This window comes from Peromyscus leucopus, chromosome 7 (genome assembly GCF_004664715.2).
Source record: "Peromyscus leucopus breed LL Stock chromosome 7, UCI_PerLeu_2.1, whole genome shotgun sequence".
Taxonomy (NCBI): domain Eukaryota; kingdom Metazoa; phylum Chordata; class Mammalia; order Rodentia; family Cricetidae; genus Peromyscus; species Peromyscus leucopus.
The window spans coordinates 80,994,504-81,009,362 of record NC_051069.1 but is presented as its reverse complement, the minus strand read 5'-3'; the positions used below and the strand labels follow the sequence as shown (position 1 = coordinate 81,009,362).

Below are 14,859 nucleotides of genomic sequence, written 5' to 3'. Positions count from 1 at the left end.
GGATCTGAAGTGGGTGTAGGGAGGTAAGAGTGGATGTAAGAGGAGTTAATGGGAAAGGTTAAGGTGGGTATGATAAAAATATATTTGTTAAATTGTCAAATAACTGACAAAAATATTTTAAAAAGGAATGTTAGTTATTACTGTTCAGTGCCTCAGGAATTAGTGAATCTATACAAGAATAAAAAGAACTTAGTAATTAATAAGAAATTATTTTTAAAAAAATCTCACGGGAAAGCATTCAGACTCAGTAACAATTCAGGAAGTAAAATACCATCTTACTATTAATTCTATTACATATTTATTTAAAAGTCTAAGAAACTTGATGGAACAAGGAGGTTTTTTTTTTTTTTTAGTTAAGTTGGCCAATTTGATACAATAAAATTTCATTATGTGATACAGAAATTGCATGAATTATATTAAAATATGACAGCTTATTATGCTTAAGAAATTTTTCTGTTAGGGAAGTGTTAGTATAAAAAACACTAATATGAGTCAATGAGATGTAAAGTATCCTGACCTGCATTATCAATGTAAGGCTAGCTCAGCAATACTGGGGTGAGGGTGGGTACAATGACAAATTCATACATGAGCTCTGTTTGTCTGGTTTATATGCAGAATATAACATAGCACTACAGAAAATGGGTATGTCTAGTTATGATTAGAGTTGCATTTTAAAATATAAGGTAATTTGCTTTTAGAAAATAATTCAGATATCACATTTTTTATATAAAAAAAGAATGGCAGTAAGTAAAGATGTGTTACAAATAATGGGGTAAAGCTAGCTTTATCATAAAACGATTAGTATAAATAAAAGTGAAGCACCTGTCTTTCATTTCAAAAAGGGCTGTGGCTAAGCCTCTCGTCTCAGGATAACCCAACATAAGAGCATTCAGTCTTCATTTAAAAAACTCTAAAAGAACACGTCCATGAAAGAACACAGTCCACCAGCAGGTAGGAAGCCCAAGTGAGAGACTCTAATCTATGTATTCATACAGACAACATCTTTAATACAAACAAGTACTCTGCTGGTCCTCCATAGTCCTCGTCGATCATCTGGAGGCAACATATTTACTGGGTTTTCCTATTGTTTACATAGAAAGAGTTGTTTAACATATAAAGCAGTTAAGCAGTGTTAAACAATGATAAAATTTATACATTCAGTTTTTATAAACTGCTTGTCATTAGAATATCCTGGTCATTAGATTGATTTTGAAAAAAGTCAAATGAGATACAAAGATACAATAGGCAATCCTAGACACCAAGATAAACATTCAGATATAAAAGTGTGTGTAATGTGCCAAGTAAGTAAATGTCCAGGGTTTGTACTCAAGCGCCCAAGCCCTAAGATGCAAAGATCTTATTTGGCTGTGGTCCTGGTCAACTTTCCCTAGTAGCCTTATCCTGCCTTTATAAATAGGTAGTTCCAAATTGTCCAGCTGAAGGAATAAAGAAATATTTATGGGAAATATAAACTGCACTATAAAGAGAACACATTTTATTTTGTAATAAAATCGAATTCCCCGCTGAGAACTTTATGGACTTTTATGAATGTTGCAGAACAAGATTCTGCTACATGCTTACAAGAAACATTTTCTTTGCTCATTAAAGCACATCATTTCTGTGTTATTTCTGTGTGCCTTTTCTGGTCCTAAAGATGAAGAATAAGAGTAGCAGTCCTTTCACCTGAAATCAAGTTTGCCCTCTTGACAAAGAAAAGAGGGACAGACGCAGAAGGTATGTTACCACCTGTTAAGTTGACAATTAAGAGCTTAATTTTCCCATGGCTCATGTGCCTATTTTTTTATTGCTTGCATTGTATATATTTACTTGGCTAGTAGAGCAGATATTTCAGAATAAGCTAGTGTCCCAGGAAGCCAAATACTGGACTGGGGACATGTGTCCTGACTGTATTCTTGAACTTATACCAGTGAAAACAATGTTCATGCCAGAGAAATACACTTGTAAATAACTGAAGACTGGCTGTGAGCTCAATGCACATTTCTCTAATTTTGTCTTCAACTGATGCTTTGCTTCATCCCTCTATCTGGATGAACGTCGTTGAGGAGTCCTTTCAAAGTACATGAAGTCCTGAAATTGGAAGAGGAATTACATTTATATTGAGAAATGGAAGGCAGATAGATAAAAATAATTACATCAATGCATATAATAGCCTTTGTAATTTATCACAGGAGCATTCTACACCAGGAAAAGTAAATAAATCTAATGAAATGTTTATGAGCATGGCTAATGTGTGAGAATGCAGATGGGTAATAAGTTTTTCATATTCAGCACCGATTAAATTTTTTCTCATTGAACTGAAGGAAAAACTCAGTAAACCTAAGGAAGATGTAACACTGGTGAGCATGATTACAGTTGACATGCAAGAGGAGAAGGACAGCTGCCTAGCAGTTACTTTGTTATATTAATTATCACAGGACAGCTGTTTTGAAGTAGTGAGAAAGATAACTCATAGGAAATGATGATTACGGCATCCACTGTCTGCCTGACACCTTCCAGGTGTGCCCCAGCAGCCTTGACTCAGCTCAGATCCATCACCCTGTAATGCCAGTATTTTTCTCCCTGCTGCAAATGAGTGAACCCAGTGGCCCAGTGCCTAGAAGTGGTACAGACAGAAGCTGGCCAAGTTTCAAAATGAATTTTCTACTATAGAATACTGCTTCTCATCATAAGAAATAATAATTCTCTCAAGTCCACAGCAGGAGGCTTACAATGAGGAAGCAAGCACCAAAAATCATGGCTTTCATCTTCACATCCAGGTCCAAAGGGAAGCAAATCTCGAAGTGATCAGCATTTGCCATGGTTGATAAAAAGCCGTTCCACTTCCTGATAATACTGCCGATGTTAGAGGCTCCATCTAGAGAGTAGACCTGCAAAGGGAGGAGTGGGACTTTAGGGTGGCTGAAAAGTATCAAGGGACATGGCTCTGTCCTCTGCTTAGAAGCAGTTTGTGCTGCGATAATATATAATGCAGGAAAAACTATTAATGACATCATTTCAAATGAGGAATCCTAGGATTAAGTGTCCTGAAACTGTTATTAATCGAGCTGATGACTTTTCCTCATCCTTAAATACATCTTTTTGGGGAATTTTGTCAGAACGTATAGTTTGAAATGATGATTAAATTCTTTTCTGTAGCAGAAGGTGAGAATTTGGGAACAGGACATCACTTCCAATCAAGGGAACCTCTAAACAAAATAAAGGAGCCTGCACTATACACTGCACACCACTCAAGACCTGGAGGCCAAACCCACCCTGTCTTAGCAGATCTAGATGTAAGAATGGGCTTCAGCTTCTAAAAGAGGGACCCTGGCATTTGATGTAAAAAATACCTCATACACAGCTTCTAATGTCACTCAGTAATGGAGTGATCACACCCAGCCTACACTGGAAATCTGGTTTGTTGACATTTTGTACAATTCTCTTAATAAGGGAGTGATGTTTCATTACATGGTGACATAAAATAAAAAGTAGAAAGCTTTTGGCATCATAGGAAGTAGGAGGAGGACTAAGTTTAGTATGTATCAAACCTCGTCCTGTTAAGAGGCTTTGAGAAAGCCTCCCAAACCTCAGGGCTTTTTTTTTTTTTTTCTCACAATTTCTTTGGCAGTCCCTGCAGAAAGTGCAAAATAAAATATCACTCATTTTTGAGAAAATGTTACAACATAACCCTGTCATTCATCATATCCACGCCCTTATGAATTCTCTAACTGCTATGATTTGCTAGATTTTTGCATTTAATACCTATATTCCCATTCTAGAAATCAAAGAAAGGATGATATATATCAAGAACAATCAGGCTATTTACTCCCAAGCATTTTAATGTTCTAAATGGCAAAGAATATTTTAAAAAAGGCAATGCCATTCACATTTTGGAAAACTTCAAGTAGCCATGCGAAACCATGTGAAAAGCATTTGCTGTCAACTTGTAATTAACTCTTCAGTCCCCTTCGCTCATTCACAAGAAAAGCTGGTTAAGAACATTTTGAGGTCATAATGGAAAATGTAGAAGCAATATTGTTTTACACATATTTACCTCAAAAACAGAATCTGAACCACAGCCGTAGGTTGCGCATGGACCACGCACTCTCATCATATTCTCTTTCTTCTGATTTTGGATGCTGTAAGAGGCCCTGCACAAGTTCCAGTGTTCTGCCACAAACCCAATGGTGACCCCGGGAGGGCACTGTACTTCCAGCTGCATATGAAATAATAACAGGAGTTATGATGTTGTAGGTGCACAATGCACACCTATGTCACTCAGGTGCACATACCTGGACATGTTCTTGGTCATTCTAGGGCAAGGGGGATTAATGTTGGGAGGGAAAGACTGGTGTTTTCCTGAGGCCATTTGCAGGGTTGTGTTTCCAAAAGCACTCTAAAGAGATGAGGTCATGCTTTACGGTGGGTCAAAGAACATGTTTAATTACTGCTGAACTGCTTGATAATGTGTTCCAGTTATCTAAGTCCTGGGCTCCTAACAGGACATACAGCATTATCTGGCTAAATCTACAGCCCCTCCCAGTCACTCCTGAAGGACCTGAGGCAAAGAGGACCCTACATGAATATACTGGTGTTCATGTTGCTGTGCCATAATAAAGGCCTTTGAGCAGGTGATGGTGGCACATGCCTTTAATCCCAGTCCTTGGGGGGCAAAAGCAGGTGAATTTCTGTGAATCTGAAGCCAATTTGGTCTAGAGTGAGCTCCAGCACAGCCAGGGCTACAAAGAGAAACCTTGACTTGAAAAAACAAAAACAAAAACATTATAATGGCCAATGTTTCATCTAGGACTTTCATTTCTTCTAAATAGATACATGAAATGTGACTAGTTAACTTAATAAACCACAACCAGCAAAGCTAATTCTCCTACATGACAGCAACAACAAAAAACAAAAGAGAGAGAAGGACTGTGAAAACTGTATGAAAGTGCCCCCTGTTTGATGGGAATGTGTTCCAAGACGTTAGTGGATGTTTTAAATAGATAGTTCTGAACCCAGTCCATACCACACTTTACAGTAAACACATGTCTACAGCCATTAAACACACTCCTACAGCAAAGTGTAACTTATCAATTAGTCATAGTACAGGACTAACAGGAACCATTAACTATAGAACAGTTACAACACCCTGTCCTATAACAGAAATGATGTGACCGTAGTCTTTCAACAGCCAGCTTGTCTATAGCAGGAACACCTTGGATACACTGCACAAAAGAATAATTCATGATCCAGAATTCACCATACTGTGCAGCCTAGGAATTGTTTATTTCTGGAACGTGACATTAGTATTTCAGACTACATTCGTCTGTAGTAACTAAAACCACAAAAAGAAAAGCTCTTGAAGGAAGTGGAGGGGCTGCTGTGGTGCAACAGTTAAAAGCGTGCATGTAGAGGTAGACAACAGTACTTTATTAAAGATTTTTCAAATATTGTCCACTACGCTGCTGTATTTAATTACCTGTGCATTAAAATTTTATAAGAGCTGTCAGGGGTTGCATTACTGGAGCCATTATTCACACAAACATTTGTAGCTATACAACACATTAAATTTGATCGTTCCCTAGAACCAAAACTTCATGAAAGTTTTAAAAAATGTCAGAGAATTATTTAAAAGCTTTTTTAAAAAGCTAATTTTATTTTAAATAATGTATAGAAACATAAAAAGTTGCCTTTTAGTGAAGAATTATATGATGACTAAGTGACTAATGTATGCCTTGCTTTTTTATAACATCCTTGAATAACAAGCTGCAGAGAGGCAGAACAAATTAGTGGTTTGCAACAATTAATAGTGAAAATGAGAGAGAAGAAGCAGTGAGGTAATGAAGACTATTTTTGTAGTTATGAAAATTATTGGGACTTTGTTCTGTGGTGCGAGGTAAAGGAGTCTAGGTGATAAGGCTGTGTAAGGAAAATGCTCACACAAAATGAATACAAAAAAAGGAAAAATGTCTCAATTGTGATATTAGACAAAAAGTAAGTTTATAAGTTTGTAGTTCTGGTTTGTTTTAATCTATTTCTGGCCCCTTTTACAGGAATTTAAAGGCTTTGATCTGAAAACCAAATATCATATATGAATACAAATGCCTGCTGTACTGGGAAAAAAGAACAAGGACTGAAGAGAGAAAGCTCCTGTTACAATGTTAACAACTGCAAAGGAGTATTGAGAACAACAGAAACACTGATGGGCAGGACAATAGTATCTATCAGGAACTGAGTTTAGAGACTGGTGTGTACTAAGAAATCTTCAGTCCACAAAGCAACCATCTTGCCAGAGAAGAACTATTAATTATAATCTCAATTTTACAGGGAAATTGGTAAACAGAGATTGAGATAAACAGATTAATATTTAGAAAAAAGTGATACATAACGTACCATTTAAAATCCCTAGGTATTCTAATTCAGGGCCTAGATAAGAAAGTTAGCAAAGTGGAGGAGAAATCATAAAAGATGGAGGAGAAAAAAAATTTAGCAAGGAATTTGAGACTCTGAAAAACAGTGAAAGAGAAATGATGGAAATGAAAACAGCAATCAATCAAGTAAACAAACACGCAGTGGAAAGCATCATGATAGGCAAGACCAAGCAAGAGCATGAGTTTGAGGGATTCAGAACAATGGCAAGGCAAAAGTACATATATATCAATACATAAAGAGATGTACCAATGCATATGTACATGTATATATAATACATATTTATTGTATGTATATATAAATGAACACATATGAACAAAGCTTCCATGGTTTCTGGGGTACATTCAAGAAACCAGGTCTAAGACTCTCTGGAGTAGAAGAAAGGGGTGTGATAAAGTCTAAATTCTGGAAATTATGGCAAATCTAGAGAAAGTCATAGAAACCAAATCTAAGAGGCATTCAGAACCATGACAGGAATGAGCAGAAGAGAACCTCTCTATGACAATTCATAAAGAAGATATAAAAATGCAAAAAATAAAGAACAATACTAAAGGGCTGGAGAGACGGCTCAGCGGTTAAGAGCACTGTCTGTTCTTCCAAAGGTCCTGAGTTCAATTCCCAGCAACCACATGGTGGCTTACAACCATCTGTAATGAGGTCTGGTGCCCACTTCTGGCCTGCAGGCAAACATGTGGGCAGAACACTGTATGCATAATAAATAAATCTTTTTTTTTTTTTTTTAAAAAAAAAAAAAAAAAAGAACAATACTAAAGCTAGAAGGGAAAAATGCCAAGTCACATACAAAGAAAAAGACACAGGAATCAGACCTCATGCCATCAACTCCCAAAACAGGAAATCATGGAATGTAAATAAACAAGTGCCAAATAAGATTGAAACACCCAGCCAAGCTCTATTTTAAAGATGATGGAGAGATAAGACATTTCATGAAAAGTACAGACTAAGACATTAAAGGGCAGCAAAGGCATCACTGCAAAAAATACTTAAAGTTTATGAGCATGGTTGCTGGGAACCAAACTTGGGTTGTCTGGAATAGAAGTAAGTACTCTTTTCTTAACTGATATTCCCTTTTTTTTCAAATGACTCTAGATTGTGAAGTCAAGAAAAACCTAGCCAGTACAACTGTAAAATAATAGTAAACATTTTGTAATCAAATATTGAGTGTCCCAATTTCATAAAGCAAATACTTAAAGGCAGCGGAAGATCAGACAGGTCCTGATACAATAATAGTGGGAGACTTCAATACCCCATTACCATCTTCAAGATGTTTTCTGGATGAAAACTACAATTAAAAACCACAAAGCTTTACAGCTAAACTATGCCATACATCATTCTTTCAGTGGCTCATGAAACCTTCTTTTAAAATGAGTGACACTGTAAGCAGTGAAGCCAGCTTCAAGAAAAACAAGAGAATTGGAACAATTCCTTATACTCTGTCAGATCACAACAGAATAAAACTAGAATCAACATCAAGGAAAACTATAGAAATTAAACAAATATTTGCACACTTTCAATGAATACTGAATCAGTGAAAAAGTCAAGGAGGAAATTGAAACCATGATAGATACAAACTAAAATAGTAACAAAGCTTCTCAAACCACCAGGACACAGACAGGGCAGTTCTAAGGGAAATAGCTGGAAGAGCTTGCATTACAAATAAGGTCTCAAGTAATCCACTCAAAGGTTCTAGAGAATCAACAGCAAGCCAAATCCAAATGCAGTAAATAGCAAGTAATTATAAAGATTAGGGTAGAAGTTGATGAAATAGAGACTAAAACCAAAATATTTTATTTTTTAAAAGATAAATACATTTGAAAAATCCCTAACCACATGAACCAAAATAAAAGGAGGGCACAAATTAATAAATTTGGAGACAAGAGAGATGAATTAAAACAAAATCTAATGTAATCCAGAAGTACCATTAGGAGATGCTATAAAAACTTTCCAAACAGCTAAACACATATGACCTGTCAAAATTAAATCAGGAAGATATACATAACTTAAACAAATAACAAGCAATGAGATTAAAGCAGTCATTACTGTATCTCTTTACAAAAGAAAAGTCTAGGACTGGATGGATCTAGAGCCAAATTCTACTAAACTTTCAAGGATGAGGTAATGTCTTAAACTGTTTTTCAAAACGGAAGGTAAGGGAAACCAGCAAATTAATTGAGCAAAGGTAATATTACCCTGGTACCAAAACCAAATAAAGGTAGAACAAAAGGGGAAACTACAGAGCAACTCTCCTGCTCAACAGACAGAAATCTATCATTAAAATATTGGAAATGAATTCAAGCACACATTAAGAAAACTTCATGACCCATGATTATACTTCATGATCTGTATACGAAGGATGCAAGTGGCCAAAAACATGAGACTAGATAGGTCATGGGCATAAAGGAAAATCTAGTATTATTGTGCTAAAAGACCATATTACTATGCCCATAGTTCAGAGCATCACTGGACCCTCATCAGAGAAGCTTCTTACAGTAGATGAGAATTAACACAGAGACTCACAGCTGGCCAATAGGCAGAGAGTGCCAGACTTTGGAGCACTCAACCATAAATGGAATGTCTCCATCAACACCCACACCTCAATCTATTCTGAAAAGACAATGGAAAAATTCTAAGAAGCAGAGGTGATGAATGACTCCAAGGTAACAGCATCTTCCAGGCACAACAGGACTAATTGCACATGAACTCACAGAGACACACAGTCTTTTTTCAGTAATTTTTGTTTCTGAGCCTGTGTATGTCACAGGGGAGGGACCAAACCACAATACAGAGCATTTGCACTGTAGGCCCAGCTCTGCCATTGGCAGGGCACTACAGTCTGGCATTCCATACTTTAAAAACTTTTTTTTTTTTGCACAAAGGTATACGCTGTGGTGGGTAATGCAATCAGTCAAAAGCCCATCCCAATTTGTCATCTGGTGGATATGTTGGTACCATTACATACCATATGACAACTGTCCATCCCTATAATCTATCAGAAAGCAGCTATTCACAAAACAGACTCAAGCTGTACTTAACCCCTATCTCTCAGTTGAAGAGATAAAGGAAAACTGAAATTCTGTCCCATGGTAAAAGTCAGCTTTCTCCTTCCCCGCTCGCTACTCAGTTTCAAGTTCATTCCGAATTGTCAGGGCAGAAATCTCCATTCCAGGTAATACAGGAAGGAGAAGGCCAGCCACACTGTAAAAGGGCAGGTCAGGAAGCAAGTGTCGATTCCACTCCTGTTCTCTGACCTCTTGCCTTGCGCAGGAGCAGCAGAAGCAGCAGCAGGTGCATCGGAAAGGCCTCTGCATGGTCATGATCTCTCGGCCCAGGCAGTCAGTGACTCGGAGCACAAAGGGCCGGAGGTTCCGATAGGCATTCCTGGTATAGTCATCTGTATCTTCAGTTACGATGTAAACCATCTGGTCTACATTGTTTTTGATGTCATATCTATTATTAGTTTCATAACCTGTCATCACTAAAAATTAGAACGAAAAAAGAGTTTTAAATTAGAACCAGTCAAGATAGGCCTCAAGCAGCCTTTGCCATAAAAAAGAATGAAAGGAAGGAAGGGAAGAAGGAAGAAAGGAAGGAAGGGAAGGAGGAAGGAAAGAAGGGAGAAAGGAAACAGGAAGAAGTATGGTTAGCCCTGAAAGCCAAAAAAAATTTTTTTTTAATTTCAGGTGAAATACAACCATGTGACCCATGAGGCTTAAGCACTTTAAAAGTTCAAAACAATTGCTAAGTTTAATATGAAATTATTTTAAAAGTTTTCCCACATAAAAGTTATGGTTAATACAATGTTCCTGGAATAAAAGAATTAAGAAAATTTTAATAATAAAATCATGTTAATGAATCACACATTAGACCATGAATTAATCAGCACATGAAACTGAGGAAATGACTAGGGACATGCTCCTTACAGATAAGAAAAAAAAATCCAGAAAAATCAACGCCCTGTGTGGTGCCCAGAGGGGCATGCCCAGCGCCTACCAGAGGGTGAGTAATCATGCAGGGAACTTAGAACAGCCCAGCATCACCTGACTGGGATCATTTATCCAGACTTCCATAGCAATAACCACAGACTAGAACTCAATAGCCCTAGACTCTGTTTTCTCCTTGCTACTCACTGACTGTAGTGGAGTGTGGGGCTCTAGCTAGCTCAGTTCACCTCTCACCTTCTTATATTCATCTAAAAAAGGTGAATGCATAGGGGAAAAAATGGACAAATGGTACAAGGGACTAACCAGATTAGATATAAGTCCTTTCTGAGTCTAAGAGACCACCAGTGTATGGAGTATGGATCGATAAAACTATATGAAAAATTCACTTTGTTTCTTTTGTGAAGATAAGGAAACAGAGAACGGTCTCTGTTTGAGTCATTAAAAGCTTATGGACATAAAATAAGGCACTAGGTATGAAACAATACAAATCTCCATCTGATTAAAATACATGTTAATCAAAACACAATCATACCTACCTTCCAGAGGCTCAAAGTGCTGAAGAACATGTATGTTGTCCAACTGTGGAGACAGAACAACAGTAATTAGAAGACAAACAGCCAGAATTAGTTTTAATTAGCAAGAGAAAAGAATGGGATGATGTAGTATTAAAATGCATCTATCAGAGGCTGGAGAGTTGGTTCAGTCTTAAGAGCACAGGCTGCATTTCCAGAGGATGTGAATTTGGCTCTCAGAACCCACATGGTTGCTCACAACCGTCTGTAACTCCAGTTCTAGGGAATCAGACTCCCACTTCTGGCCTCCATGGGTACCAGGCATGCAAGTGGTGCACAGATACATATGCATGCAAAATACCCATGTGCATGAAATAAAATAGTTAAAATGTATCAACTGATGCCAAATATCTCTTTGAAAATTGAATGGAATCTAAAACTTTAATTAGTTGAGATTATCTCATCTGCATCCAATTAAATGGCTATTGGCAGAGGTATCTAAATAAGAAGAACACTTTCTGGAAGTTCCATACCAGAAATCAGAGAGCTGGCTGACATCAGGAAAACATTTGCTTGCTACAGTGACAACACATAGAGGAACCCAGGTACATGTCAAGGATCTTGGGTTGTTTCTCTGTCATCTTCTCTGAGATGATCACATGGGAGCAAATCAGGATGACTTAACATAGACTAGACACAGCATGGGATGTTCTTGTGGTTTAGGGAAGGTGAACAAGCTAAAGCAAGCCTGAACAGGACCTCTGCTTCACATTATTTCCTGAGTACCTCTCAAAGAGGTTAAGCACATGATTTTCATTCACCTGTATTCACCTAATATCAGGTTCTTTCCCACGTGTTACTTTAGTATGGATGCATGAGGGGAGCACCCTGTGAGCAGGATCTGGAGAAAGGGGAGGAAACATTCAAGACAGTAGTCCACGAAAGGGAAGGTTAGGAACACCATTAGAGAAACTTCTACTTGAATGATATTGGAATTACTTTGAAGATGGACAGTTTGGTGGTTTTATTATCTGTTACAATTCAGAACATCCCAGCAGAAGATAGACTGTCTCCTCTAGGACAGACAGATCTTAATCAACATAATTGCAAATCATTTATGTCATTAGACCATTCATAATCACTGAGTACAGAATGCTGCCTAAAATGCTGCATTTCATCAAAATTCATTATTTAGTGAAAGTTACGTGAGTGTAATAAAAAGATTAAAAACAACTGGTTACGGATGATATTGTGTGATTAGTTACGACTAGATAGGAGGGCACTATCCATGTTTAATGTAAAACATAAATTAATACAAGGTCATCTCATAGAAGATATCAAAATTGCTCCTACAAGTATTTGCAGTTTCTTTTGTAAAATACTAAGAAACTAGAGTACAGAAATAAAATTAAAAATAGTATTATGTGGTAAAAGCGTTTGCCACAGGGCAAACTGTTCTGATTATTGCTGATGCAGAAGTTTCCTAGTGAGGTGCTGTGCCAGCAGTGAATAGACAAACAGGTGGAGTCACTGGCAAACACAAGGCTCTGGAAATACTCTAAAGCTTCAGTGGATGGAAAAGGGCTCTCGGTAGTCTTAACAAAGTATCACATAATCTGTATGTGTCACCTCAAATGACCTAACAGGGAAATGACACAAGAGTGTGTAAACTACTAGTGTCCACAGCCAGCAGCTGGAGGGCATGCCTCTGTGTGCCAAAAACATGACAGCCATTACAAGATTGTCCACTAAAACTTCTCACAACAGTGTTATAGTCTGCCCTTGATTAAGCCATTTCATGGATAATGAGAGTTGAAGACTACGAGGTTAGCATTAGTAGAGGAGAAAGACCAGGTTTGTTTTAAATTTATTTTAAACTCAGTAACTCCTGAACGGGAAAATAGAATTCATTTTTAAAAGTGCACTGATTTATTCTCAGAGTAACAGCAGAAATTGAGATGCCCCTTTTAAAAAAAATTTCAGATTTCTAAAGGCAGTTTCATTGGGTATAGAAATGGAGATTTCTAAATGCAGTACTGTCTGAAAGCTTTTTAGAATAACAAATGCATCTATTCTATGACTTTCTGTGAATGGATTTTATATTTCATCAAAGGTTTGCTCAAACAATTTTAATAAGAAATTTTATTCATGTAAAATTCAAATATTTTATCTGACCCTGTTGACTTTCATATATCAGCAATGCAGCAGTGTATCTATGATTTTCAGTTTCCTCCCACACAGAGAACTGAAAACTGACACATGTCAACTCCAAGAATGTTTGGTTGACTACATCAAAACACATTAAATTGGGATGTATCTACTAAGTAATATATTTAAATACTTTTTCAAAAGCAAAACAAAATTTATAAGTTCAGAAGACATTTCCACAATTAGCTTTTATTTTCGCCAAGTTTTCTTTTGCAGGTTTTATATATCACTTGTACAAAATCTGTGTATCACACTAGCTCTTATTCTGGCTCTGTAGTTTACATGCACAAGAAATTGGGGAGTCACTGTGCTGTTTGAAGGGACATGGATTTTGGCTTGAAGCAACATCTTACATTTACTTAGATTTAAGTGTCTGGGGATTCAGGAGTGTTAGTTTGAGATGTTGAAAAGAAGCTGTGGGTTGTACATTTTGTGACTCTCCTTGTCTAGTGCTCTCTTCTTCCTTATTCTGTTTTTCTTTTTTTCTTTCTTTATTCTTATTTATTTTCATGTACAAAAAGATAAAACTTGAAATAGTTCTAGATTTTTCCTGCTATTCTGTTGGGGTGTGACTGTTCCTTCACACAGGAGAAAAAACTACATTCACATCGGTTTGTTTGAGGATCCAGTACAGAATTCAAGCAGCAAACCCCCAACTTAGCAGATCTAATTTCAAAGTTGACACTTGTTTCTAAAATTACCACAGGGGAAACTGAGCAAAGATCCACTGCAAGTGAATGAACTATGATACAATGTTCTTTCCAGAATGTTTGCATTGTGTAACTGTAATTACATGGATGTCTGCTTTGGATCATTATAGGGTGTGTGTGTGTGTGTGTGTGTGTGTGTGTGTGTGTGTGTGTTTTGCCAGCTACTTCTAAATTTGTACATTATTTGGAAGAAAAAACTTAAGACTTGTCTAACTTAGTGGAGAATGTGTATGTTACCCTTAGGATGGACAGCTAAGTCTCACTGAGCTGTTATCTAACTTGTATATATGAATTGTAATTAAAAGTTTGGATTCATCTGTTTCTCACAGTTTAACATGATGAGTCATTGCAAAGTTTAGAGGTGGGACTAGTCTATGATTTCAGGCTGTAGACGTGAGGAAGCTCCCTCAAATGCCCAAACTAAAACTCTCAAATTCGATTAAGTATTGTTTGTATGCCAGAATATGGGAGGTGTAAATGTAGCAGGACACTTCACCCTTGTAGCCATAAAACAAACATTTCGTAGAACAGAAAATAGTTTATACTACTGAATTAACAAAAATTATAATTATACTAAAGTATCATGGCTTAAAATATATATATATATATGACTTAAAAATATATGTATATATGTGTGTATGTATATGTGTATATATATAGTGAGAGAGAGAGTTGTTTGTAGTTACCCTATCTGAACTGAAAAGTATGCTGATTTATATATATTCTGTTTTTCTTGATGTGAACACTTTACTTCTAAGTAAATGGCACAGCATCAGGTTAGTTATTCTCATTCTTATTTTTCTAACTTCCTTGAAAAAGACATATTGAATATTTGAAAGTCAATTTTATTGCTACAAAAATAACTTATGTGTCCTATGAATGCATCCTTATACTCACTGCTTACCTGTAAATCCACTATCATGGTTTCAGCAAGCCAGCCTCTGTCATCAATGATCCATCTCCCTATTCACTCTAGCCAGTGTCTTGTTTCCTCCGTTTAGACCCCAAGGTCATACTTCATAGGAAAATGCTTTAGATGTATTA

At 36.8% G+C, this 14,859-nt stretch overlaps 1 protein-coding gene across 4 annotated transcripts in view; it reads right to left on the bottom strand.

Annotated features, from left to right (window-relative positions):
- Positions 1-880: 880 nt before the first annotated feature.
- The window catches only part of Plscr4 (phospholipid scramblase 4), a 37,329-nt gene continuing 23,350 nt past the window's right edge, over positions 881-14,859 (bottom strand). For all 4 annotated transcript variants that reach the window (XM_028865986.2, XM_028865987.2, XM_037207844.1 and 1 more), the window contains 5 exons: positions 10,922-10,964; positions 9,693-9,919; positions 4,055-4,216; positions 2,730-2,888; positions 881-2,088 (listed from right to left, as the gene is read on the bottom strand). In XM_028865986.2, coding sequence (XP_028721819.1) covers positions 2,041-2,088; positions 2,730-2,888; positions 4,055-4,216; positions 9,693-9,919; positions 10,922-10,964 — 639 coding nt within the window. In that variant the 3' untranslated portion in view covers positions 881-2,040. The remainder of the gene's footprint in view (positions 2,089-2,729; positions 2,889-4,054; positions 4,217-9,692; positions 9,920-10,921; positions 10,965-14,859) is intronic.